The 26968-nt window shown below is 40.7% G+C and overlaps 1 protein-coding gene across 6 annotated transcripts in view; it reads right to left on the bottom strand.

Annotated features, from left to right (window-relative positions):
• slc4a4a (solute carrier family 4 member 4a) overlaps window positions 1-26968 on the bottom strand; it is an 86431-nt gene that overhangs the window by 8154 nt on the left and 51309 nt on the right. For all 6 annotated transcript variants that reach the window (XM_041787464.1, XM_041787465.1, XM_041787466.1 and 3 more), the window contains 16 exons: window positions 24162-24238; window positions 19852-20009; window positions 17904-17991; window positions 17332-17486; window positions 14850-14960; window positions 13473-13647; window positions 13246-13379; window positions 12602-12876; window positions 10821-10891; window positions 10225-10410; window positions 9982-10095; window positions 9512-9673; window positions 7913-8091; window positions 6654-6726; window positions 6055-6123; window positions 5778-5951 (listed from right to left, as the gene is read on the bottom strand). In XM_041787464.1, the coding sequence (XP_041643398.1) occupies window positions 5778-5951; window positions 6055-6123; window positions 6654-6726; window positions 7913-8091; window positions 9512-9673; window positions 9982-10095; window positions 10225-10410; window positions 10821-10891; window positions 12602-12876; window positions 13246-13379; window positions 13473-13647; window positions 14850-14960; window positions 17332-17486; window positions 17904-17991; window positions 19852-20009; window positions 24162-24238 (2201 nt within the window). The remainder of the gene's footprint in view (window positions 1-5777; window positions 5952-6054; window positions 6124-6653; window positions 6727-7912; window positions 8092-9511; window positions 9674-9981; window positions 10096-10224; window positions 10411-10820; window positions 10892-12601; window positions 12877-13245; window positions 13380-13472; window positions 13648-14849; window positions 14961-17331; window positions 17487-17903; window positions 17992-19851; window positions 20010-24161; window positions 24239-26968) is intronic.

Genomic DNA, 26968 nt, shown 5'->3' with positions numbered 1-26968 from the left:
CATGTGATAGACTACTTCCTGCCTCTTTGAGCTTCTCCCTGTTAGCCTGGCGTCTATCGCTGGTTAATTGCTCCATAAGGTCCGTATTGTTCTTCTTAATTCTGCAGGTCCAGGAAAGGTAAGCACGCTTTGTGTTGTTTCGTGTGTGACAGTCTGCCTGTGACATCTGGTTGGAATGCATATTATTGCCCTCTAAGGTGGGGGCTGTCAAGCTATCCTTCCTTTCCTGTCGGGAGGTTTTAGCTCGCTAGCTAGACATACTGTTGTAAACAGTTTTATTTGGTAGCTAATTCCTCAGATGCTAGGCGCGAGTGCGGTTAGTACGTCTCTTGTCTGGTGTCCTAGCGTTGTTTGCTAGATAATTTTGTTAAGTGGCTGGAGGTTTTGATGGCGTTCGGTGGCTCATAGTCACAGCTTGCGTTTGGATTACCTGGCTGCATACACCCGTCAGTGGACAGGTTAGCGGCAGGCTATGTTATATTATGTTAGCCTACATAGCTGTTTGTGTCCGATGATGTGGTAATTTAAGGTAAGTGCTGGAAGTTCTGCTCACGTTTTGTGGCTTACAGTCGCTCAGATTACCTGGCTATATACACTTTCTTTAGCTGGACAGGTTAGCAGCAGGCTACATTAGCCTTCCTAGCTATAAATATTTTTTTTGACTGATTGGTATTTTACCAGGTTAGTGCTAGAGGTTCTGACCATGTTCAGTGGCAGACAGTCACAGCTCCTGCTCAGATTTCCTAGCGACATCACATAATTAGTATGATGGCCTGTACTTCTTGTGAAGCTCAACTGCATGTTGAGGATAGCCATGATTTGTGTCCCCCAGTGTCTGGGTTCGGGCCCCATGTATCAACTGCAGCATTTTGCCTCCTGTGAGAAAGGAAAGGCTGCAGCAAGTGCAGAGTCTCCTGCTTGGTGATGACCTCCTACTCTCTAGGCACACACACAAGAGCGCTGGCTCCTGCAGTAAGCGGCGGGGGAAGCACAGAGGCCAGGCACAGCAGGATGGTAGCCCCCAATGTAAGAAGGCGAAGGGAAAGGCTACTTCTCGCCAGGAAGTGGAGGCGCTAAGAGCTGAAATTGAGTAGCTCATAGCATTGTTATGGCCTCCTCTTTCCCCACCAGCTCCTCAGCTGACGGCCTGGGATTCAGGTGACAATAATGAGGATGCTTTGTCAACAAGGGCATCAAACTCTCAGTTTCAGGGTGAACAGGAAACTATGTTCAGCCCCAGGGAGGACCCCTCCCCTGATGGGTTCCAGGAGGTGGAACCAGTGAGTGAGACTTCCCAAAGAAGCTCTCTTAGCGCTGAGCCAAGGGAGGGAGCCTGCTCATTGCAAGCAGCACTGTGTGCAGCCCTGGCCAGGATTGGGCAGGATGATACACCAGCGGCTTAGAGCCTGGTTAGCAACCCATTCTTTCAGCGGACACCTGCAGCCCCAACCATTGAAGTTCCACACTCACCTGCATTCCTGGAGAAGTTAAGGCGCTACTGGGCTGATCCGAGGGCAGCTGCCCACCATGGCAGGGACTCTCAGACCCTGGCCTCCATGCACAATGCAGGGGAGCATGGCTTGGACCATATGCCCCCCATTGGACCAATGCATCGACTCTCTGGTTCTTTCTCCAGATGAGGCGCTAAAAGATAAGGCTTACTGTCTGTCCAAGGCCACAGTGCAGGGTCACAGACAGCCTTCTTACAAAAGCCTATGAGGCAGCGGCCCTGATGGCCCTTATAGGGAACTCACTCTCTGTGTTCCTTCTCGCCCAGTCTCAGATGCTGAAGCCAGAGCATGATGGCAGAGAGCTTGGGGATGTCAGTGATTCAGCACTCCAAGCATTTGGTCTGATGACCAGGGAGCTTGGTCGTCTGATGTCCACTCTGGTTGTCATGCAACATCAGGTTTGGCTGGCGCAGGCACCGATGTAGGATGACCATAGGCAGTTGCTGCGCTGGACTGAAGCTCCCAGCTGTGCCGGGCCAGTTGTTTGGGCCAGAAGCAGAAAAGGCGCTGGAGCGCAGAAAGCAGTCCAGCCAGACATCAGAAGCCTGGGGCAGTCATGGTAGAGGGGACATTGGCCCTCCAGCTCAGCACTCCAATAAGCAAGGTGCCTGGGACCCTCGATGCACTCAGAATTTAAACCCACTACTACAGCGCTGGCAACAGGATAGCCAGCCGGCGGGGTGTAGTTGGTGTCTGCCAAGAGGGGACCATCCTCAGCAGGTGCATAACCAGCCCCCTCGATGACTGGCTTATCTGCGCTCCCTCGTGTCGGGAGGCAGAGCAGGCAGCATCAAGGGTCCTCACTCATGTCCAGGCCCTGGGTATGACAGTGAACTGGGAAAAGAGTTCACTAACTCCGACCCAATAGACCTCCTTCATCAGCTTGTCCCTGGACTCAATGTCTATGATGGCACGCCTGACAGTGGAGCGTGTGGAAAGGATCCAGAGCCTGCCGAGGTCCTTCGGCCTTTGGGCACGCCTGACTGCCCATACGTGGCTCAGGCTGCTGGGGATGCTGGTAGCTGCTTCAGTGATCACACCTCTAGGGCTGCTGCATCTGTGTCCCCGGCAGAGATGGTACAACAGTATTCACCTGGACCATCGACTGCACAGGTGGGTCAGGGTCAAGGTCACCCACAAGTGTCTTGCTCATCTTTACCGGTGGCAGAAGAGCACTTTTCTTCTTCACGGGGTTCTTCTTGGCTTGGTTCCAGCAAGACAGGAGGTAGTGAAAGCAGATGCCTCGCCCCATGGTTGTGGCAAAATGGCAGAAGAGGGCAGTTCAGGGGCTCTGGGGCCATCAGTGAAGGGGGCAGCACATCAATATACTGAAACTCTGCACTGTCTACTTGGCACTCAGGCACTTCTCCCCCTTTCTCAGAGGCAAGCATGTGCTTATCCGAACAGACAGCAACTCAGCTGTGTTTCATGGGAACCATTGGGGGGAACCATGTTATAGACCCCTCTGAGAGAAGCCCAGAGGTTGTTAAAGTAGGCTCATTCCTGGCTGGCCTTCCTAAAGGAAATTAATGTTCCAGGCATATCAAATGGGGTGGCAGATTACCTCTCACACAAGAGGCTACCCCCCAAGGAGTGGAGGTTTCACCCTCAGGTGTACAGTTGACCTGGGATCGGTATGGGGAGGCACAGGTGGACCTGTTTGCTTCAGAGAGCACAACACATTGCTCCCTATGTTTCTCTTTGGCAGAGACCAGTGTTTGACTGGGGATGGACGCCCTTGCCAATGCTTGGCTGAGAGGTCTTCTGTATGTATTCCTCCGATCCCCTTGATAATGCGAGTGCTTCACAGGGTGAGGTCATCTGGCCGCAGGGTCCTCCTGGTGGCTCCAAGATGGCCGTCGAAGATAGGGTTTTCCATACTCCTCAGTCTGTTACCCGCAATTTCCACATAGGACAACCGCACCGCGCACCGAAGTGCCACAGGTTTGGTCCGACCGAAGGCAAGCAACCTCGCCCACTGGAAGCATATGACTTGATCAGCATATCAGCCAATTTTTACACTATTCATAGTTTTTGCTAAGTCTAGAGCGCTGTGTCACGGCACGCAGCCCTGATCGGCAGGAAGAGATCACGGGAGAACTGCGAGTTCACGCAGGAATAATATGTCAAAAGCAGACTATTTTACCTTGTGGGGTTAATTTATCATCCTTTCCGGTCTATGTCCATGATATTATTGCTTTCGCCATTGGGTGAGTACAATAGGAAGTTAAAAGGTTAATGTTTGCTTTAAGGATCTGTGGTTTTATGCAAAATTCTTTGGCTAAATATCCCCAAAAGTTAACTTCTCCTCGTCAATTGTGCCATTGTAGTTCTGTAACCAACTGACCTCTCGGTGACCCTATGCTCTTGCTGCAGGATGAGATGTAATGTTGATATAGTGATGAACGAATGGGAGTCCATGCATTGTGTTGTATTTTGAAAGAACCGGATATTCTACCTTTGTGACTTCCTCTTCTGGAGCTTTCTGATCGACAGGTCACCGGGCCTCCTTCAGCTATGGGTGTAGCCACTGAGAGGGAGCAGTCACTTTTAACTGACCTTGAACCTTCAATTCAGGAAACCCTGCATAATGCAAGGGCTCCTTCTACGAGGATAGTATACAGGAATTGTTGGTTTACATTTTCTTCATGGTGCAGGGACAGAGGGTTGAACCCAGGATCTTGTCCTATACAAGACCAGTAGGGGCACATTACTGGGTATCACAGTTTCTCCAAGGTGCCCGGAGGCTGCCCCCTCCTAGGATTAAGCATGCAGCTACATGGGACCTGCCTCTGGTCCTGCAGGTCTTGCGCAGGGCACCCTTTGAGCCTATGGCAGGAGCAGCCTTAAAGAACTTGTCATTTAGGACTGCTTTTCTCTTGGCAATTACGACAGCCAAGCATGTAAGTGAACTTCACGCTCTCTACATTAGTCCCACATGTCTTCGGTGGAAGGCAGACTACTCTGGCGTGACACTGTGGCCGAACATCTCTTTTCTGCAAAAGGTTTTGTCCCCTGTTCATATTAATCAGGCCATAGAACTAGAGGCTTACTGTCCTCCTCCATTTAGGTCAGAGCTGGAGGAGAAGGCCAATTTGCTGAGTCCTATCCAGGCACTGCGTCTATACATTGAGGTTACACAAAGCTTCAGGCGCTCAGAGCAGCTGTTTGTCTACTACAGTGGGCGGAATAAGGGGTGTGCGTTGTCTAAGCAGAGGCTCTCCCACTGGGTTGTTGAGGCCATTAATCAAGCTCCTTCAAATGTTATCTGCCATTCCACCAGTGGCTGGCTACATCTTGGGCAGCGATGAGGGGGGTGTCGCTTTCACAGATCTGTGCAGCAGCATCCTGGACAGTGCCTTGTACATTTTCAAGGTTCTATCACCTTAATGTGGCATCAGGTTCCACACTGGCATAGGCTATACTGCCATTGGCATCTACATCTAGTCAATAGGTGGCACTGCTGGCATAAATCATCCACTTTGTTTACTGTCACTGGCAGTCAGGAAGGAATGAAACAGAACAGAAGCCACGAAGGTAACTATGGTTCCGTAAATTCCTGGATGACTGCCAGTCTTTCTGGTCACTCAGAACTTTTTGGTGCGAGAAGATTCTGAGAGGCCGGAATAGGCTATCACATGCTATATATAGCAGAGGTGGTCAGGTAGCCTACATGTCACTCACGTGACTTTGTTTACATTAGATCTCAACCTGCACAGAGTGTGAGGAGACACATCCACTTTGTTTACTGCCACTGGCAGTCATCCAGGAATTCACAGAACCAAAGTTACCTTCGTAACTTCTGTTGTTTCTGCTGGCAGATCTGATAACTGATAAATGAAGATCATGTAGTTATATTACAGTTATCATATAAAAATAAATAATAAGAATATAGTTCTGTATATTATACTTTAAGTAATTCTTAATAGAATACAGATAGTAGTAAAATAAATCTTTTAATCAAGTTCTGAAGAGCTGGATTAGTGACCCTGAACAGCAGTTATGTTAAACATCCAAACCAACGTCACTCTTATTTCTGAAAAAAATATATTATCGGCCTGGTACAAATGATGAGCCTCATTTCTATGTTACAGTCTGTTTGTGTCGCTCAGTCTGATCTAGACCAGCTGACTGGAGGGAGCTGCTTGTATCTCCTCCATCTCCACTCTCTCTTTCTATTTTTTGGTTTAGCTGACTAATTTGTCGTTTGCAGTTTCAAAACAGAAAAAAAATATTACCCCAGCCTCAGTATAAAATGTTTCTCACCATGACAGGGAAGACAATAGCGGCCACAGTGGACTTGAGGATCCAGAGCAGAGCCAGGCAAAGGACCTGGATGAAGGTGAAGAGGTGAACTTTTCTGAGGGGAACGTGCCGCAGGTAAATCAGGTCAGGTTGATGCTTTGCCGGCATCATAAGCAGCTTGATGCGATCCATGAACTATACACACAAAGAGGGAGAAATGTTCATCATGGGATGCACAACAATGTTAGAAATCAGTCTTGTTTAAGATGGGGACAGTTAAAGGAAATCTAAGACTAACCTGTACTCCGTTGAGAGAGGCAACCCCCATGTAGAGGAAGACTCCGTACAGCACAGGCATGGGGATAAACTGAGTAACACAAAGAGAAAAATAAAAAATGTAAGCTGTAGGGACACATTTATTATCTTAACTCTTTCTGACATTGTTTAATTCTGTAACATACACTTCACTGTGTAATTAAAGTAGTGGTTCTCAACTGGTCTAGTGTCAGGACAAACCACCGTCTCCTTAATGTCACATTGGGTCCTGCATTTCTTAAAATTTTCAAATAAAACAATTTTTTTAAAATGAAAAATGAGGCACTATAGACTTAAGATGGAACAAGAACTGTGACAGAACTAAGAGATGGAGACACATCCTTCAAAATAAAAGCATATCATAGACTTTTGCCATTTATCTTTTTCTAAGCACACATCTACAACCTCTTGAAAGTAGCTCTACAGACTTTTGGGTCTCGGCCCACCAGTTGAGAACCAAGGGTTAAAGTATGCTATATAAGGTTTTTATAAAAACAAAAAAAATTTTAAAAAACAACTGTTTTAACAAGATGGCTGAGAAATACACAAAAGGTACATATCAAAAGAAAATCTCTAAATTACCTTTAAAATAGGAGACATAAAGACAGATAGTCCTGTCAGGATGAACACAACCACACCTGTGACCCTCTGCTCCCTATAGAAATAATAAAAGAGACAAACAAGCATGATTGGTAATGGAAACTGCCCAGTACAAATCTATGATTTACACTAAAAGACTTCTAGCCTCTAAACCTGCAATAACTAAGTCACCAAAAAGTCTGAATGATTATGTTTATTCTGTTGATGGTGAAAGTTTCCAAAGCAACGTTCAGTAAGTCAAGCATGAGCTTGGAGGCAACTTTTGTAGGATGTTCACAGTCAGTGCAGATGTTTCAGTGACATGCAAGTCAAAAGTTTGTTGGTTCAGCTCACAGCTGACACATCAGGAGGCCCTGAAGGGCATCACCAAACCGACACAAAAACAAACAGAAGAAGTTCTAAAAACAGGAAGGATTATCATCTTCTTGGACACTTAAGGCAAAACCAGTAAAATACTTGTAGTGTTTTATTACATGGAGACCCTGCTGCCAGGAGAGACAATGCTTGTTTAAAAATTCAAAGGAATGACAGATTTCTCCAGATTTCAGATAAAAACAGAGATGTATGCCATGTATCTTTGATTTAATGGATGTTGTGCGAGCTGCTTTTACAACATACACACATAAATCAATTCTATTCTATCAAAGCACAGAAAGAAAGTTTGCTTATCCAGCAAACATTTCTAAGCAGAAAGACACTTCTTTGTAGAACTAGTTTTCATAATGCCTCCTTTAACTGTCACTCTTCATCAAAATCAGGACATATTATCCCAGAAGGGTCTTTTGGTGTTTCCTTTTTTTTTACACATAATATTGCTTGTAGTGGGATTGAAAATTGCAGACCTACTTAAATAAGAGGCCGTTCAGACATTTTGGTGAGCCATCCTGTTAATTTATTGACATCTGACCTACAGATGGCACAACAGAGATGCTGTTGACTTAAAGTAATATGAACTTGTTCACACAAATATCCTTCATCTCTCATTATCATTGTACTTTACTGGATTAAAATGACATTATAGTTGCTATTATTTTTTTTATAAAATTAACTTTATTTCTTGGGGAAAAGTAAATTTTTCAAAGCATTTTGTGTTAACCCTTATAACTTGTGGCAATCAGCATGATCATCTGCCATCCTTGGTTTTTAGAATTTTGATGTGGATAAAGTAGAATAATTTTAATCTTTTCCTGTTAATATTATACTTGGTCATTTCACACTCTAATGCACTGTCCAAGTCTTACCTCACACCCAGGAACTTTGGCTGTTCTCCAGGAGCCGAAGTTTCAGTCTCCATCTTCAGACTGTCGATGTGAGCGATGGAGATAACGGTGGCAGCCACGTACCACGGCAGTCCCATGAAGGAGCAAACCACCAATAGAACAGCCACCCAGAACAGATCGAGATGGTACCCTGCCCCTTTCTAGTACAGACAACAAACACAAGGTCAAAGAGTGTTTGTGTGATCGGTCAGCCTGAGGCAATGTGCAGATCTTGGCAAGTGAGCCTTAACAATAAAAAAAAAACCTCTAGTAAAGTTTGATCATGTCAATAAACACAGCAGCAGAAAAGCCTCTGAAACAACTCTAATTTTCCAGGTCCACAAATGATGTGTTTGTTGTCTTTGGCATTGAGCTGATATCAAAGAAATGATCGCTGAACTTCAGCTGTGGCTTGCTGAACATCTTGTGTTTCTTTATGAAATAAGCTGTGTTCGCTCACTGCCATGAAACATCTCTCACTCCCATGAGAAGAATGACAACAATATTTAACCACAGTGTGAAGGTAGCCAGTGTTCTGTATAAGCTGTGGTTTTGGTGGGGAACACATGAAAATCCTCACTCCACATAAACCAGGTATGACGGAGAGAGAGGGAGAGAAAGTCTCAGTCTGTGACCAAAAAAAACAAAAATGCCCGTTAAGCAATGTTGTTTTGTATAGAAATGTTCAGGTGGATTTTAAGATGTCCATTTGGAAACTCTAGATGGACATTTAGTAACCAGAAAATATCAGAGCCATGTGACACTTAATTTAAATGTTTATTTTAATAACAAATGACAACTTACTCAAAGGAAAAAATATTTGCTTCTTTTTGGATTTTTATTCTTTTTTGGTCATGTTTTACCGATCAAAACCTCTCAAAAACTGTCCAAATACATTTATTTTAAAACATATTGCATTACTTCTATTTAAAAATGTTTGTTAATATGAATAGATACCAGTTACACCAAATAACTAGTTTCTGATATTTTTCAGAAATGAACTTTACTCAACATTTCACACTTTTAATGAGTGTGTTTACCCCTTAAAAATCAAAATGACTTAAATACCAGCTGGTGCAGGAGAAAGGGTTAAGTTGATTATAAGCTCATGGGGTCCCAGGCTTTGCCTAATGGTAAAGCTGGTTTTGCATGAAGTCCACCTCTGATGCTAGGTCTCTCTACTAGGTATGAGGATGTCTTACCACCATTACTTTTGCCATTTAGTTAGATCTCTGACCCACTAAGTTTGTACTGGTCTGGAAACATCATGCCTCTGCTAAGGGTTAGCAAGTCCCTTTAAGACAAGTTGTCCCCTGATGAAAACCAGTTTCAGTATTTGGAGAGAGTGTCAGGATAGTTCCTACCTTTCTGATGTACACTAGCCTTTGCATACCACTAGATAAGTTTTTGCCCGAGCTGGGCTTTACAAACAGTGTTATCTTTCTGTACAATAACAAAGATGGTCTACAGCGCAAAGAACTGTTAAGAGGACACAGGCCTTCGCAGTTACTTTACATTTTTGAGTCTTTCATATAAGAACTACCATTCTAAAAAATAAACAGTTCTTAAGTAATCTTTTACCTTTAGCTTGTGCTCCTTCCTGTTGACGATCACAGCAGTTATCTGTTGGTCCATAAAGACCAGGATGGTGACCAGCAGGGCAGGAAGAGCTGAGGCAATGTACACCCACCAGGGGTTTCCACCAAACGGGGGCACAAACCAGCCCCTTTCAGGACTTGTTGGCTGTGAGGGAGGAAGACAGTAGCTTCAACATTAGTATTATTATTGCTTTTAAGAACTACAGGTACACAATTATTGAGTAATGGGTATTTTCACCTATTTTGACTTATTGACCTATACTTTGTTTGTAGATTGTTAAACATTTGAATTCTTCCCTAACTATACAGTACATCCGTTGGTTTGGTACTGGTAATACAAGTCCAAAATGTAAGTAAAACTATTATTGGTTTTTATGAGGCAACAAAATATAACTAAAATACCCTTTAATTTCTCATTAAGCATGAGCATGTTTGAAACAGGTATGGCCTCACCTTAAATTCAGTTGGCACAGTGAGTTTAGGAGTATCAACTCCTACAAGGACATCAACTCCACAGAAGATGAGGATGGCCAGGATGATAGCAAAGTCACTGATGAGTTTCCTCACCTGGAGGAGAAACGTAAACAAAAACACTTCCATGTTACTGGCTATTCAAAGATTTGAACAACACTTTTATTCTTTATGACAGATTGACCTGTCAGATCGATCAGCTCTGTGTAGCTGATGCTAACTCACGGTGGTAGGGAAGAATGGACTGGTCTTGAACTTCTTCAGACACATGGAGCAGGTGTAAGTGCCAAAGAACAGGATGAAGGACATGAGGGTGATGTCTGGGACAAAGTCACAGGACTTCCCCACCAACTCTCCTTTGTACTTTAAGCACTCTGTCTTTGTGAGGGACGACCATGTAGCGTTCATCGGCTGCACAGAAACAAGAGCAATCATGATCATAAAGAGATAACTATAGTTTCACAAATCTTTGATAGATAGGAAGAAGTTCACTGATCTGGCAAACATAACAGATGTTGCACCAATGATCCTGAAAGAGCTGAGAGATAACTGTCGCAGACTTTTACCACACAGTGTCATAATGACCTCATAATTGAAAAAAAGGCTCTTATTGCTTTTTTTATCAATTATGATGGTTTAACCAAAGGTCTTCATTTGAACTCTAATTTAAGTAAATCTGTAATAGACAGTATAAATGCAACCAGGGTATAAGAGATCTAAAGGTGAGACAGTATTGAATAGAGGTAATATGAAAATTCATTACAAAATATAATAAACATTATTTGGCATTTCAGACAGCAGTAAACAGAGGAGCCACTCACCAGATCAGTGTTGTTCCAGTACCAGACTGAAGTACCTTCTAAAGGATCACCAATGATTTCTGAACTGTTCTCTGCAAAGACAATAAAACATCTTTCAGCAAAGGTATGGAGTCATTTAAAAGTATTCACCCCCTTGGATGTTTTGCACTTTTATTGATTTTATAAATCAAACATGGTCAGTGTAATTTTGCTTTTTTTGACAAAAAACTAATTCAAAAAACCCTCTTTAATGTCAAAATGAAAGCAGATTCCTACAAAGTACTGACAGTTAGATAAAAAACATGTAATGTAAATAAGTGAATGCATTAATATTTGCCCCTTTTAAAATGACTGACCTAATTCAACAGAGGTCCAGACAACTGATGCTAGCAATCTCTTAATTAGTGAAATGGGGATACCTGAGTGCAGTAAATGTGTCTCAAGAGACTGTAGTCAAGTCACTAATTAAACTGTACTCCTGGCTACCATTACACTATGAAGACAAAAGAACACTCGAAGCAACTCAGAGAAAAGGTTATTGAAAAGTATAAGTCAGGGGATGGATACAAATAAATTTCCAAGGCACTGAACTTCTCCCCAGAGTTCAGTTAAATCAATCGTCAAGAAATGGAAGGAATATGGCACATGTATAAATTTTAACAAGCTGTCCTCACAAACTGAGTGACTCTGCAAGAAGGAGACTAGTGAGAGAGGCCACCAAGACACTCTGAAGGAGTTACAAGCTTTAACAGCTGAGATGGGAGAGACTGCATGGAACAACTGTTATCTGGGTTCTTTACCAGCTTTATGAGAGACCAGTTAAGAGAAGGCATGTGGGAGACTCCATGGTCAAGTGGAAGAAAGTTCTTTTGTTTGATAAGACCAACATGGTGTTTTTTGTCCATCAGACAAGACACTATGTTTAATGGACACTAAAATCTGCACATCACCACAAACACACCATCCCCACTGTGAAGCACAATGGTGGCAGCATCATGTTGTGGGGATGCTTTGTGGCAGCTGGCCCCGCAAGGCCTGTAAAGATAGAGGGTAAAATAGATGCAGCAAAATCTAGGAAAATCCTGGAGGACAATCTTATTCAGTCTGCAAGAGAACTATGGCTTGGAATAGGATTTATTTTCCGGTAAGAAGAATGACCAGCATACAGCAAAAGCTACACAGTAACGGTTTAAAGACAACAAGGTGGATGTTCTGGAGTGACCAAGTCATCACTCAGACCTCAATCCAATAGAGAATTTGGGGCTGGACTTGAAAAAGGACGTTCACTGTCAATCCCCATGCAACCTGACAAAGCTCAAGTGGTTTTGCAAAGAAAAATTGAGTAAAATTGCACTGTTCAGATGCAAGCCCGATTGCTACCTATCCACACAGAATCAGTGCTGTGATTGCCGCCAAAGTACATCTTCTAATTACTGACTTGAAGGGGATGAATATTTATGCAGTCACTCATTTTACATTACATATTTTTTTTTTTTGTGGCATAACTTTGTTGAAATCTATTTTCACTTTGACATTAAAAGTGCTTTTCTTTTGTCAAAAAAGCTAAAATATTGACCATGATTGATTTATAAAATCAATAAAAGGGCAAAACATCCAAGGATAAACTGAATACTTTAATAGGCACTGTATGTCTGTGAAAAGCTCAGCCTTCATAAAAATCTAATATACCTATGAGTCTTATCAACCCATTGATACATTGAACAGCATGCCTTCTTGACACTCAGAGTACTCCCTGCTAACTCAATGTGAGGTAAAGTGTTTAAAATGAAACCACATCTTACCGAGGACAGTGGGGGCCATACAGAGGCAGTCGTACTGTGTGACATACTCCATCCTATACTCGGAATTGATGGGATAATGGTGAGCTAGTTTAAGCATCTTCTTGAAGGCATCATAGATGAAGATGAAGCTGATTAGACAGGAGAAACCCTCCTCAGTGAATCGTGTGAAATACTGAACCAGGAAGCTGGCATCAGTGGCCACGAGCACCAGGCAGAAGAACGCTGACCACAGACCTATCCATAACCGGAACTCCAAGTAGTCAAAATCATTATCTCTAAAAACACACACACAAAAAAACACTCAGTAAAGAGGATTTGATCTTTCTGATGAGCCAATGTCAATTTGCAGCAGCAATAGACATACAGCTGCACTGGGGGAAAGGTAAAACTCAGTCACATCTCATCTGATTATTGTTTTCAAATCAAATCTCAAACTACAAAGATAAAAGTCCAAAATTCAAATAGAGGTTTGAATGAGCAATCTTATCCTGAACTTGTCCCTGTAAATCATTTTATATGTAAGAATATTAATATGATTTTTTTCATAAAATCAACCACTTGTGTCTGTAGCTTTTGAAGTGGAACAAAGCAAAGTGAAGCAAAATCAGAGTATTAACTTAATATTTACTGAAACTCTGCAGTACCTGCTGAAATTAAAGAGCAGCCTTTCAAACACAAGAACAGGACCAGTGCTGCTGAGGATGGTGAGAGGCTGGCCAGCCAGCAGACAAAAAACCCCACCTGCAATCGCCGTACCCAGAAAACTCTCCAACACACCCTGTGCACATGGACAGATATATAAATTAGTTAGGGAAGAATTTAAACGTTTAATACTCTAAAAAACTTTTTAATGATCAAAGCTCAGGTTCACCTGCATGTTTTCTGTTGCATCTCCTAGCAAACCTCCAAAGGTGATGGCATTTGTCACAGTTCCCAGGTAAATAAACAAAATGGCCGACAAGGCCTGAATGTGAAATGCATCGGTGAAGTCACTGATGAAGAAAGGCGCTTTTCTTTTAATGTCAAGTATGAGACCCCCACAAAATCTGAAATCAGAGACACAACAGGAGATGTTTACTATTATGTACTACTAAACGTGAATTGTCTTTGTAGTTTAATATACGGATCCATAAAACTAAAAAAGCCCCTTTAAAAAGTAAATGACAACTGATCAGCAGGGTATGGGACTAGTAGGGATAGGTATCGAATTCTGGTATCATGTTGGTACTGGTACCAACACATCCGATACCTACCATACGGAAATACGACATAGATTTCAGTGATTCATGTTGCTACCCTGCCACCTCAACACAACCCTCTGCCACTTCAAATGAAAGACATGAAAATAGGTTAAAGAATTTGTGCCATTTATGTTCACTCGCTTGATTTCAGCAGAGCATGAACATCTTCTAATCGCTTTGCTGTCCTGACCAATGTTGGCCCTTTACCTGCATTTTCCTCCTAAGAACACAGTCACACTGACTGATACATTTACTTTATTATTTGTCCCTGATACAATGCCAGCACATGGGTTTTGCTTGAGCCTCTAACACGAAAAGCTATCATTGGTTTCCTTTTCTTATCCTTTGTTCTATCTGCTTTTATAAAGATATTTATCTAATTACTATATGACAGTAGCTACCAAGCCCTTTTTTTCCTTTGGGCCTCCCGACTCATACCTAAGAAAAGCTAAGGCCTCCCAGGAAAAATACACATCAAGTTTAATTGTTGTCAATGGTAAAATCCTAGTGTAATAGGCCTGTATGCACTTGTTTAAAAGACCAACGTATAAACTGCCCATTATTACAGGGGTGTATTAGGGCCAATAAAGAGAAAATTAAATAATAGAATTTGTTAATTTTCAAGAAAAAAAACCCTTTTTAAACTAATTGTCAGGTTTAAAAAGTCAATAATTTGTGAGAAAAAAACCTGAACATTATGAGTTTAAATATCGTAAATATAAATAAACTAAGACTTAGTATTTTTTAGATTATAAAGTCAAAAGTCCAACCACTGTTTTCAGTTTGTGACTTCTTGACTCTACAATGTTTTCAAGTTTATGATTTTAAAACTTCAAAATTTTTAGTTCCTTCAGTCAAAATACAAGACTTTAAACTTGGGAAATATCTGTTTTTTTTCTGGGAAATTTCTGATTTTTGAACCACTCAAATTCTTAGTTTCTTTACTTGTAAATATACAAATCTATAATCTCGAAATTTTTGAAAATTATTTTGTAATTATTTCATACCTCCCAGTCTTCTTCAGCTCTTCTCCTATAGCGTGTCCCCCTCCTCCATGACCTCCTTCATGAGGCATGTCTCCATTCATCTGAGAGTCCCCTCCTGCATACATATTTTTCCTGGAAAACATGTCCTTTTTGTCAGTTAATTGTGCTCTTTCCTTTAACTTAAACTGTTTAATACATGAAACATTATCTGAAGCAGGCTATATTTCTGTACACCTTATATATGCGGCAATGTGGACACAGCATGGGGTAATGAAAACAAAACTGTAGGGGTCATAATGTTGCATATTTAACATTGTCAATCAGTTATATTGATTTTACTGTTTCTATTATAAGCATGACTGATCAGTCCTCACATAAACAGCAGAAATGTTCTGACTTTAACGAGTTAAACTGGATCTTTAAAGATGCTGTTTAATAATTAAATACTGTGCTGTACATGCAGACTCACTTCAGGGATTTTGCAGCTACTGCTGGTCTATAACATAATGAGGGATCTGCACATGCAGCAGTCAGAACAGGTGGAGTCTTCAATTCTTAATGCAAGGTAGAGTTGCAGTCTATCAGTCTGTCTAAACATACAGTTCTTTTTAAAATGCTATTTGTATTGATATCTAATGTTTTTGTATTGATTATACTACAGTTCAGTTTATTTTGCTTGTGCCTTTACTCCTCACAATGTAACATAACCCTGGTTATCATATAACCGTCAGTGTACATATGTGGAGGTTTCAGAGTTAATCTGAGATTAAGCATGCATGTCTTTCCTCTGTGTGCATGTAGAGATGCTTTTAATAAATGACCAGAAGACTTGTATATGGACTGAGGTTCTTGTAGAATCCGTGAACACTTGTGAGTTAAGATTAGTCCACAATAATGATTCTCTCAAGTGGTTTTACCTCTGGGTTACTGGCACTTTTTACAGTCTTTATAAGGCTTTATAAATAATTTGATGTTAATCAAGTACAATGTCCATGAACAGAATAGTCTTATCTTGAAACCAAGGTTAACTCAGATTCAAAAATTTGGAAATAACCAGATAACAACACTGACAAATTACTCTACCTTGTCTCTAATATACTGTAAAAGCCTGTGTATAGGAAATACTTTAAATGCTTCTATCATCTAAAAAGCTGGTTGTATTCAAACTCAGCACAAAAAGTAAAGAAATTTGGGTTTGGTAGATTATCTCCTTGTTGTAAAAATGCTTCTTGGCAATAAATCTTACACCTTTGGAAAGCCTGTTTATTACTTTTTTTAAATGGTGCCACATTTTTAAGAATCTTGCATTTGTGAGATGAGCAGCAGAGCTGAGTATGTGAGTTGCACCTGTGAAAATATTTCAGATCTCCTCTGCCAATGCCAAACAGCTTATTCTGCCATAGACTCTTGTTTGCTTTTGTATTGTGGATTGGATGATTGAAGTTTGAAGAAACAAGACATACTGGCAATTAGAATTATTTCATTTAACAAACAAGAGCCTTAGTAGCGTGTAAAAGAACCATACACAGCCACAACAGCCTGGCTCCTCCTCAACATGCTGGTCACCAGCCTGGTCACACAATGCCGTGGGATGGCGTCCCATTCTTCAACCAGCAGTTGTTACGAGTCAGCCAGTGTGGTTGTTTTTGTCACTCTGGCACAAACAACTGATCCCACAAGTGTTCAATGGGGTTGAGGTCAGAGCTGCTGGCAGGCCACTCCATCCTCTGTTGTTCCATGGGGGCGAGCATTGTCAACATGGAGGATAGAGTTTGGTCCCAGACTGTGGAGATATGGGATTGCAAATAGTTGCAGATCTCATCGCAATATCTCTCAACTGAGATTGCACCCAATGATGATAAGCCTTGTTTTCCAGTGAGGGAGATGCTGCCCCCCACATTCTCACTGCCTTGACCAAAAGAGGTTACTCTATCAGCACAGCATTCTCTGCGTCTTCTCCACACTTTGACCCTATGATCCAACTGCCATAGGCAGAATCTGGTCTCATCCCTGAACATAACTCTCTTCCAAGTTCAGATTCCAGAACCTGGGGGTACCAGAAGCTTCAAGCAAGAATCAATAGACACAGCAAAATAAGCTGTTTGGCACTGGCAGAGAAGATTTGGCAAATTCTTCATGGGTGCAACCCACATACTCAGCTCTGCTGCTCATCCCACAATTGCATGATCCTTACAAATATGGCACCAGTAGAAAGGGAAATAAATAGGCTTTCCAACAGTATAAGATTCATGCCAAGAAGCATTGTTACAACAAAGAAATAATCTATCTAATACAAAGTTACTACATAGATACACAGAATCTGCATGTCATGGACTTTGTAGAACGTGATAGAAATCATCAGCAAGAACAGATTGCGGCTTATAGTACACACTGGTTTTACAATAACTGCAAGGCCAAACAGAAAAGTTGATGTCTTTTTCTTTCAGCTTAGCTAAAGAAGCAGTGGTAAGCACAAACTACAAAGTTCAATTTGTTTCCAGACCTCTTGTCAGAGGAGGGGAGGGATTTTGGAGGCTCTATCCTGATGGCCGGATCCCATTCTCCGGGAGGAAGCACAATCACTTCATCCAGGAACTCATCAATACCGGCTAGCAGGTCTTGTCTGTCCTTGGCTTTATACGCAATGTCGTGGAAGACCTGAACACAGACAGACAACCGAAGAGAAGGGGCAAGGCATTCATGTGTGAAAGAGACCTGCCAAAGCACGCCATGTCACCAGGCAGCCAACTGTAATATCAAATATGGCAATTAACAAAGACATCCTAAATACAATGCACACAACAGGCTGGGCTTCAAATTATACCAACTTATAGTTGTATTGTAGAAATTCTTCAAAGAATAACAGTGATAACCTTAGAATTAGTGTCACCAAAAATGGTATTTATAACTTGCTGGACTGCATAAAGTTGGAAGGTTTTTCTCCAATACTAATCCTGTCATGGAAAAACTAAACGAGGCTTAGATGTAATAAAAAAAGAAGATGAATATGATAAATAAGGGAGATGTTATCCATTAGAAAATAACAATGATGTGGTGTGGTTTTCACCTACTAACCTCATCTGACATCAGCGTGGCGATGGCTCTGCCGATCTCATGATATGACTTTGCTTTGCCTTTGGGTCCGAGTAAGATGAATAAAAACCTGCAAACGGACCAGAAGTATTTCTATTAACAAAGGAGTTAAACAGCACTCAAAGACGGGGGCTTCTGATCTTGAAGACTGTTTAGTGATAATTGAATAAACAGACAAAAAAACACCATGCTTTTCTCCTCTAGACGCTCCAAACAAGTTTAGACCTCTAACTTATGGTAAGTAAAAGTAATATTGTTGTATCAAGGGTTTCTTTGGCGTGCCTCTTCCTGTTATTCACAACTTTCTTAATGATGAGAGCACAAAAACCTCCAGTCAGTCTGACAGCAAGATTCTGCTGCATAGAGGAGACATGCGTTCTATAAGTGCTCTCCAAAGCATAAAATATCCTTCAATCCTCAGCTGTGTTTACTTTCAGGATGGCCATAATAATGATACATTAAACTTGCCACCAAAGCTCAGAAATTCCTTAGTTACAGTGTTATATACAGAACTTGATAGTTCATCACAACTTTGTGGAAAGTTTCCTCAAGAACTATAGGGGATAACATTCCTAAATGGCTTTTTGGGCAAAACAACACCAAAAAGGTGCCCCCACACAGGCCTGCCCACAGATTTGTCTTAGTCGCTAAAAAAAAACAAGGTGTGATTTATTGATTGTATTAATATCTGTGTGTTGGATAAGTAGCATTGGTGCTAGCATCCTAGCTAACAGTAAGCTCACATTGGAGCTGAAAAGTGTGTCTCGCTATTGTTGGTTTCTGATGTTGAAATTATTTATTTGTGACACTTTCTAAGCCCTTTAACCACTTTTCCCATCCATTTTGCCACTATTATTTGACACTTTTCTTCTTGTTTTGGTTTGTACATTTGAACCTTTTTTCTCCATTTTGATACCTATTGACCCCTTTTCATCACTTTTTCCTCCCATTTTTGCCACGTTCAACCCATTTTTGCTGCTTCTAAAATCACACTGACTTTGTCTCCCACCCCTTTTTGCCACTTCTAACCTTTAAACATCCTATACCCCTATTCACAACTTTTCTGTCCATTTTTGCATATTTCAACCCATTTTTGCCACTTTCAACAAATGTTCTGCCTTGGTTAACCAGTTTGGCCACTTTTTAATCCTATTACATCACCTCTTCTGCCTTAATTTACCATTTTTAAGCCAATTCACCAGTTTTTGAGCCCTTTCCACCACTTTTTTCCACCCTATTTGGCACTATTAATCCATTTTTGTCACTTTCCACCGATTGTTGTCTCTGTTTACCCATTTTTTTTCCACCAACCACCACGTTTTCTGCCCATTTTTCATACTTTAAATCCGTTTTTGCCACTTTCCACCTATTTGCCTTGGTTATCTCATTTTTGACACTTTCAACCTTTTTTACTGTCTCAGGAAAAGGGTTTTATATTTGAAGAAGGCTATATACTAATGCATAAATTAATATAAAAATGTGTTCCTTTGATAGAAGGGGGTCTATTCAGGTAAAAAAAATATCATTATCATAGCTTAAAATTGAAATGGATCATGATTTTGCTGACTTCCATGGGTCCCCCCATGTGGTTGGGCCTCAGAAAGCTCTCCCCCTTTATTCCCCCTTTTGGGGGGCCTTGCCCCCACATACAGGTTCAATTTTTTACTTCAGCTTTTAGATATATATTTTGCCTATATTAAGCAGAAATTAGTCAGTTTCCAAAGTTTCAGATGTTTATTTGATTCTATTTTGGAGTGTTTAATCTACTAGTGTATATAAAGTCACTATAAGGAAAAGAGAGAAACCATAAAATGTGAACCTGACCATAGGAGTATGGTTCCCTTTTCTAATACAAAAACTATCTTCACCTCACATTAGCATTTAGCTCCTCTTTATGAATTCCAGGAGTTCAGACATGAATCTCGTCTACCTTGTGGGAACAGGAACCTCCGTTAAGGCTCCCAGCATCACAGCTTGCTGCAGTCGAACAAATGCCACAAACGGCGTGTCCAGGAAGTCCACCTCCCCCACCAGCACATTTGAGGCCTCTGCGTCTCTGGGCAATTTCTTCATGAACTTGTTCCTCAGCTAAAAAGCACAAAGGACAAGAATAGCAGGAGACATTTAATGTAAGGTTCACACCAGCAAGCCACTCAAACCAATGGACAATAAATTAAACAGCCTATATCAAACAGGACAATCCCATTCAGCTTAAATACCAAAGCAGAAACTCCTGTGGTATTGAAATGAGGCTGTATTTCTTTCTGTCACAGCAACATGGGGATGCATGTGTCTGGCATTTAGAAACCTGCTGAGCTTCACAGGTTCAACAGTTTACCCCTCTACCTACCCCTACCCCTCTAAACTACCTCTGCCTTTTAAACCACACAAATGCACAATAGGTAAGGTGCTTCTATAAAGATACTGAAGAAAGATACTTTGATTTTCTCCGAATTGGGGACATTCTGCCTTTAACAGGGCTCTACAGACTTTTAAAATCAAATGTGAGATTTTTTAAAGACTTTTTAAGGACCTTAACTGAGAAAGAATTTAACCCAAAAATGAAAGGCATGTGTAACTTCTCTGTACACTCTGAACTAGGGTTAAAAAATCTGATTTGATGTACGGTCAATAAAATGCCAGATTGGAACACTGAATTGTCACATGAACATGCATATATGCAAAAAAAAAAAAAAAGAAAAGAAAAATAAATATATATATATATATATATATATTAAAAACTGGATAAACTGAGTAAGGGTTGTCTTATTCAACGTGCTATCTAGATCTAAGACCTCTTACAAGTAAAAATAAGATTTCTAAAGACTTTAAATGGCCTTAAATCTTTTTAAGACTTTTCAAGGATCTGCAGGAACCCTATTTAATAGGAGGGCCAAATATTTTTAAGACAAAGGGGGAAAAGAGCAGCTTTGTTTGGTTGCTGCTAATTGCTGAGATATTTTCAAGGTAGAGGAAAAGAAGTTAAACAAAAACTATGCAACGGCATAAAGTAAATCAACTAATTATGGATTGAAGAAACAAAGATTGAATGACACTAAATTGTATTAAAAATCCAAGTTTAAATGGATTAGATCAAATAAAACACTGGCATTTACCCTAGTCAGAGTGTCACCAACAATAAACGACACATTTTCTTCAAGAAAATTTTAGCGTTGTATTGTGGGATTAGTCTCTTGACCAGGATATGAATTCCTGTTATGAAACCACTAAATAAATGAAAGTACATTACAATTAAAACAGTTCAACATTTGTTGAAACAGAGTAGGGCCCTGGCTTTTAATCCTCTTTATGGCCAACCATAATTAGAAACAAAGAAGATGAAAAAATAAATAAAAATAGACAGACAGACTGGCTGTCTGTGGATCACTTTTCATCGATCTCAATGTACCAAAATGAAGCATCAGCAAAAGTCTCTACCATCAACCTTTGAGGGATGAAATCCTATAAACTGGTGACCTTTAGCTGGCAAGATCCATACCGATCCAATCAGAGGCTGCTGAGCAGTGTTGGCATTAGCTTTGTCTGTAAATGATAAAGTGGTAAGGTTAAACCTGTTTTCAAAAATGCAAATCATGTTCAGTATCCGCTCACCGGTAATCCACCGCACACTTGCCTAAAAACTGGAAGAGGAAAAATCCAGTTTAGTGTGGTTCTGAATCGCCATCAGGCAGAAACTCATTTAACTCACCAATAAAATCTGGTGTTGTTGTTTTTGTTTGCTCGACTGATCTAAGATTGATTCGGGTAAAAAGCTCCTTCACTAAACTTGTCAATGTTTGACTCTGGACAGATTTTCAAAAGGATGTTCTGCTGAATATTTAAGAAGTAACATTTTAAGCCCTGAGCACTATGTATTAAATGTTATTCAATTTAGTAATAAGGAGATGGTGATACAATTTTCAAACATGAATGTCAAAAAACTGGGGGCACTGAAACTAAACAAAACAATACTGCTACAGACGTTGCGGGTGTGGAAATAACCCGCATGTTTGCCCACGAGGGAACTTATAAATGGTATTTATAGGCTGAGTGGGTGTGAAAAGAGTTTTAGTTTAAGAGATTTGCTTCCTGTCCTGCTCACTCTTTACTCTATTTGTCCCACAGGAAGTCTTACTGGGTAAGTCTGACCTAATTCTTCTCTGCCAAAGGCCCAGTGCAGGATGAGACTAAATTAATAAATGACTAATTTAAACATCTCACTACGCAGCTTGGAGAAAAAAAATCCCAAAGTCTGAGAAACAGCAGTTTGTTTGATTATGAACAAAGTGAAGCACGCAGATTTCTTGTCAGATGCAAGAAGTGCTATGAGGGCTGCCTTCTGCAGGAGAACGTGAGCTGTGAAATTAATTTGCCCTGCCGCTGATCCAATTTTACAAAGGCACAAATCCACTCACAACCTACAATGAGAATTTAGGAATTAGTAATAATTCAAAGGCACAGCTGGACATTTTTGAGGTTTTATCACAGCGAAGGTGCTTCAACATTACCTACTGAAATCTATGTAACATGTTGCTATAGGAAATATGGTGGAAGTTACAAGAAAGTGTGCAGAGCTGCAAAAGCAACTAAAATGCCACTATCACAGATTAAGCTTTAAATACTTCTAAAAATGCAACTATACTAGAGATTGTGGTTGCAGCATGCTGAGAGGCTGGAGCAGGCGGGCTGATGACGACAGTTGACGATACAGTTGACTTTAGACAGCATCATCCCTGCTCTTAAACAGCTGCTAGAGTCAGCTTTAGCTGGTTCCTCTAGCCCTGCAAGAAGAAGCTGCAACAGGCAAACTAGAATAGTTAATTATTCAAGCCTGTGAATCTTTTACTGTGGTCAAACTTTTGCTGAACAGCATTTCATTGAGACTGGTTTCATTTTAGAAAGCTGAAAATTTGATATCGCTGCGACAGTGCCTCTGAAAAGTATTCACCCCCTTGGATGTTGTACCCTTTAATTGATTTTATAAATCTATCATGGTCAAAATAACTTGACAAAAAAAAATACAAAACCTCTTTAATGTCAAAGTCAAACCAGATTTCTACAAATGTCAATTTAACAAAAATATGTAAGGTAAAATAAGTGACTGCATGAATATTCACACCCTTTAAAGTGACAGACCTAATTCAACAAAGGTCCAGCCAACTGGTGCTAGTAGTCTTAGTAGGTAAAATGGTGATCACCTGAGTGCAGTGAATGTGTCTCAGGTGATTGTAGTATAAAGACATCTCTGTCTAAAAGTTCCAGTCACTGATTAATCTGCATTACTGGCTACCATTACACCATGAAGACAAAAGAACACTCCAAGCAACCCAGTGAAAAGGTCATTGAAAAGACCAAGTCAGGCAAAAAATGGAGTGACTCTGCAAGAAGGAGACTAGTGAGAGAGGCCACCAAGACACCTATGACGAAGGCGTTATAAGCTTCAGCAGCTGAGATGGGAGAGACTCTGCATACAGCTGTTACCCAGGTTCTTCACCAGTCAAAGTTTTATGGAAGAGTGGTAAAGAGAAAGCAACTGTTAAAGAAAAATAATATTAATTCCCGACTAGAGTGCAACAAAAAGGCATGTGGGAGACTCAACAGTCAAGTGGAAGAAAGTTCTTTGATCTGATGAGACCAAAATGGTGCTTTTAGGCCATCAGACAAGACGCTATGTTTGGCGGACACCAAGCACTACACGTCACCACAACCCACACCAACTCCACTGTGAAGCACAGTGGTGGTGGCAGCATCATGCTGTAGGGATTCTTCTCAGCAGCTGGCCCTGGAAGGCTTGTAAAGGTAGAGGGTGTAATAAATGCAGCAAAATATAGGAAAATCCTGTAGGGCAATCTTCTCCGGCCTAAGAGAACAACAACTTGGAAGATTTCCAGTCAGACTACGACTTTAAGCATACAGCTAAAGTTGCACAGAAATGGTTTAAAGGTGAAGCTGAATATCTGGAGTGGCTGAGTCAAAACACTTGATTTTGACTTTTATCAAACGCTCATGATCGATTTTAAAGAAGGCATTGACTGCTATGCTAGCAAATACATTTTACTGCACCTTAATTTCAAATTTTCATCATGTCAAGGATGGTGAGATGGGTAAAATGCATATGACGATGCAGGGATGGGGGTGATGTATAGGGTAAACAAGTTATCAGGCAATCTACATTACCTATAGAGCAGGGACTCAAAACAAAACAATAACACAATTATAAAAATATTCAAGCTGACTCACCTGGTCTTTTTCCGGTTTGTCAGAAATGTCATTCAGGCTACTAGAGGTCAGGTTCTTGTGAGTTGTGGTGGGACTATCTGATAAAAAGTATCAAGCCAGAACAGTTAGATCAGCATTACATCAGGATATAGGAAGTAAATGTAGAACAGGGATGGCAGAGACCCTAGAATAGACAGTGGCCCAGACAGTTTGCTCAACATGCAGCATCCGAAAGAACCAGCAAGCAATTCATCATGCAAACCGAAAGAAAAAACGCTGTCACCGATTGTTCACCATGAAGTAAAACATGTTTCACTTAGTTGTGAAACCCTGAAAGGTACATGTGTTGCATCTATGATCAATCATCTGAAACCACAAGACTATTACTGCTTCATTTAAAGTCAGGAGTCAGCTTTATCCTGTCAGAAAACAGTATTTCAACCTGCCACAATATTTACTGGAATGAACTGATTTGTAAATTTCAGAGTTCAGTGTGACTTTTACTGTTCAAACTGTTATGAAATTATCACATCCTTATAATAATAATAATAATAATAATAAAATCAGATTCAGGTCACTTTGGCCTGCAGTGCGAATGCAGCCTAAGTGTCCATCTTTCCCATCAGTCTCCCCTCTAAGTGCTCTCCTCATGTGGAGCAGGTGGGCGGCACACTCTGACTGACGTTCTGCTGACTTTCGGTTCCAGCTCGTCAACTTCAGCAGCAGAGAGCTGACAGCAGGAACGTGACCTCACTTTAGTGCTGCAGCTGTCAGAGATAAGAGACTATTCCCAGAGAGGCGCAAATCTCAGTGAGAGCAAATTCTGATGCCACTGTGGTCCAGGTTCATACATCTGCCCCCTGAGGATTCTGGGTAATAACATGCTTGTCAGTATGATGCAGCCAGTAAAAATAGTAAAGATGTTGAACCTATATTCAGTAGTTTTAAATATTTAAATTTTCAAGCATAATTAACTATTCTCCTTCACTGTTGCAAAAGTCACATAAAAATGAGATCTACTCTACTTGATACTTTAAGCCTAATTGGTAGCAATATTCTGCTGTGTCTATTTTCAAACTGCAGTTTTCCAGTTCCAGCTGGATGTTATACAGCCTGTGTAAACAAACACAAACTGTATTATCATACTTTACTGATTCCTCCCTGAGTATTATGGGTTGCATATGTTAGAAAGTGACATCTCAGGGAAATTAAATGCTCAATTAAAAATATACACCGCATTCAGAAAGTATTCAGACCCTTTCACTTCTTTCAATTTTGTAAAAAATAAATACATATATTCTCATTAACCTACATTCACTACCCATAATGACAAAGTGAAAACAGAATTTTAGAAATTAGTGCAAATTTATTCGAAAATTAAAACTGAAATATCACATTGACACAAGTATTCAGATCCTTTGCAACATCACCTCAAATCTATTTCAGGCTCTTCCCATTTCTCTCGATCTTTGCTGAGATGTTTCTACACCCTGATTGGAGTCCACCTGTGATAAATTAAATTGATTGGTCATGATTTGGAAAGGCACACAGCTCACTACAGAAGGCCTCAATGGATGGCAATGCATATCAGAGCAAAAACTAAGCCATGAGGTCAAAGGAACTACCTGCAGAGCTCAGAGGCAGGATTGCTGAAAGTCACAGATCTGGGGAAGGCTACAAAAAAATTTCTGGTGCACTGAAGGTTCCCAAGAGCACAGTGGCCAGGACAACCATCACTGCAGTACTCTGCCAATCTGGGCTCATAGCAGAGTGGCTAGATGTAAGCCTCTCCTCAGTGCAAAACACGGAGTTAAAGTTTGCAAAAAATTCCATGTGAAAGCTTGGTTTTTGCTCTCATATGCATTGTCAGCTGTGAGGTCTTCTATGGAGAGGTGTGTGCCTTTCCAAATCATGTCCAGTTAATTTAATTTACCACAGGTGGACTCCAATCCTAACACCGGTCTAGGGCGAGATTTTCAGCCCCAATACCCCAAAATAACGGTACCAGACCTGGTGACCCCTCTGTCTCTGGAGGTAGATAAGGAATAGTAAATAAATGTGCCAAATAAAAGAGCTTTTGCAAGGGGTCTGAATTGCAGTTTTTTAACATTTTATGCATTTACAAAAAATCTAAATTTTTTTTTTTTACTTTGTATTATGGGGTAGTGAATGTAGGTTAATGAGAATAAAAATGTTTTTTTTTTACTGCAGCACCAGACTGCAACATAAAAAAAAAACTGAAAGAAGTGAAGGGGGGGATATGTTTTTCTGAATGTACTGTAGAATCCAATAGGACATCTTAGTGGCAGAAGACACGAGCTATAGGTGATTTAATTAGGCTTCAATTAAGTCAAAACACAACAACACATACAAATTGCGCTTTCCAATTTAAAAAAGGAGATTTGGAACTGGTCTGCAGTTTTAAATGGCACTGGCATCAAACCAAAACCTCATATCTTCATTTTTCATGATTTCCACTTTTTTTCATAAATCTGTGCTTTGGTCACAGTTTACATCTGTCAGTGAGTTTTACACATTTTAAACCAATAAACAACGTCAAAAGTTGCTGGCTATCACCATTCAGTGTTAAAATTAACTGAAAAATAATGTGTTTCTTGCTATTCCCTGAGCAGTGATTATTTTGGAGATAGGAGGATTTGGCCTGACATTGGCGATAGACTGAGTCCTGAGAACTTACTAAGCCAGTCCATGCTGGAACTCCTTTGGGTATGCAAGTCCTCCATTGACATGCGACCCGACAGGCAGGTCACCGAGTTCTCAAGAGGACTGCGAGCTTTTAGTAGCAGCAGCAGGTTAGCAATCCAGAG

This window comes from Cheilinus undulatus, linkage group 5 (genome assembly GCF_018320785.1).
Source record: "Cheilinus undulatus linkage group 5, ASM1832078v1, whole genome shotgun sequence".
Classification (NCBI taxonomy): domain Eukaryota; kingdom Metazoa; phylum Chordata; class Actinopteri; order Labriformes; family Labridae; genus Cheilinus; species Cheilinus undulatus.
This window is presented reverse-complemented; position numbering and strand designations above follow the sequence as displayed.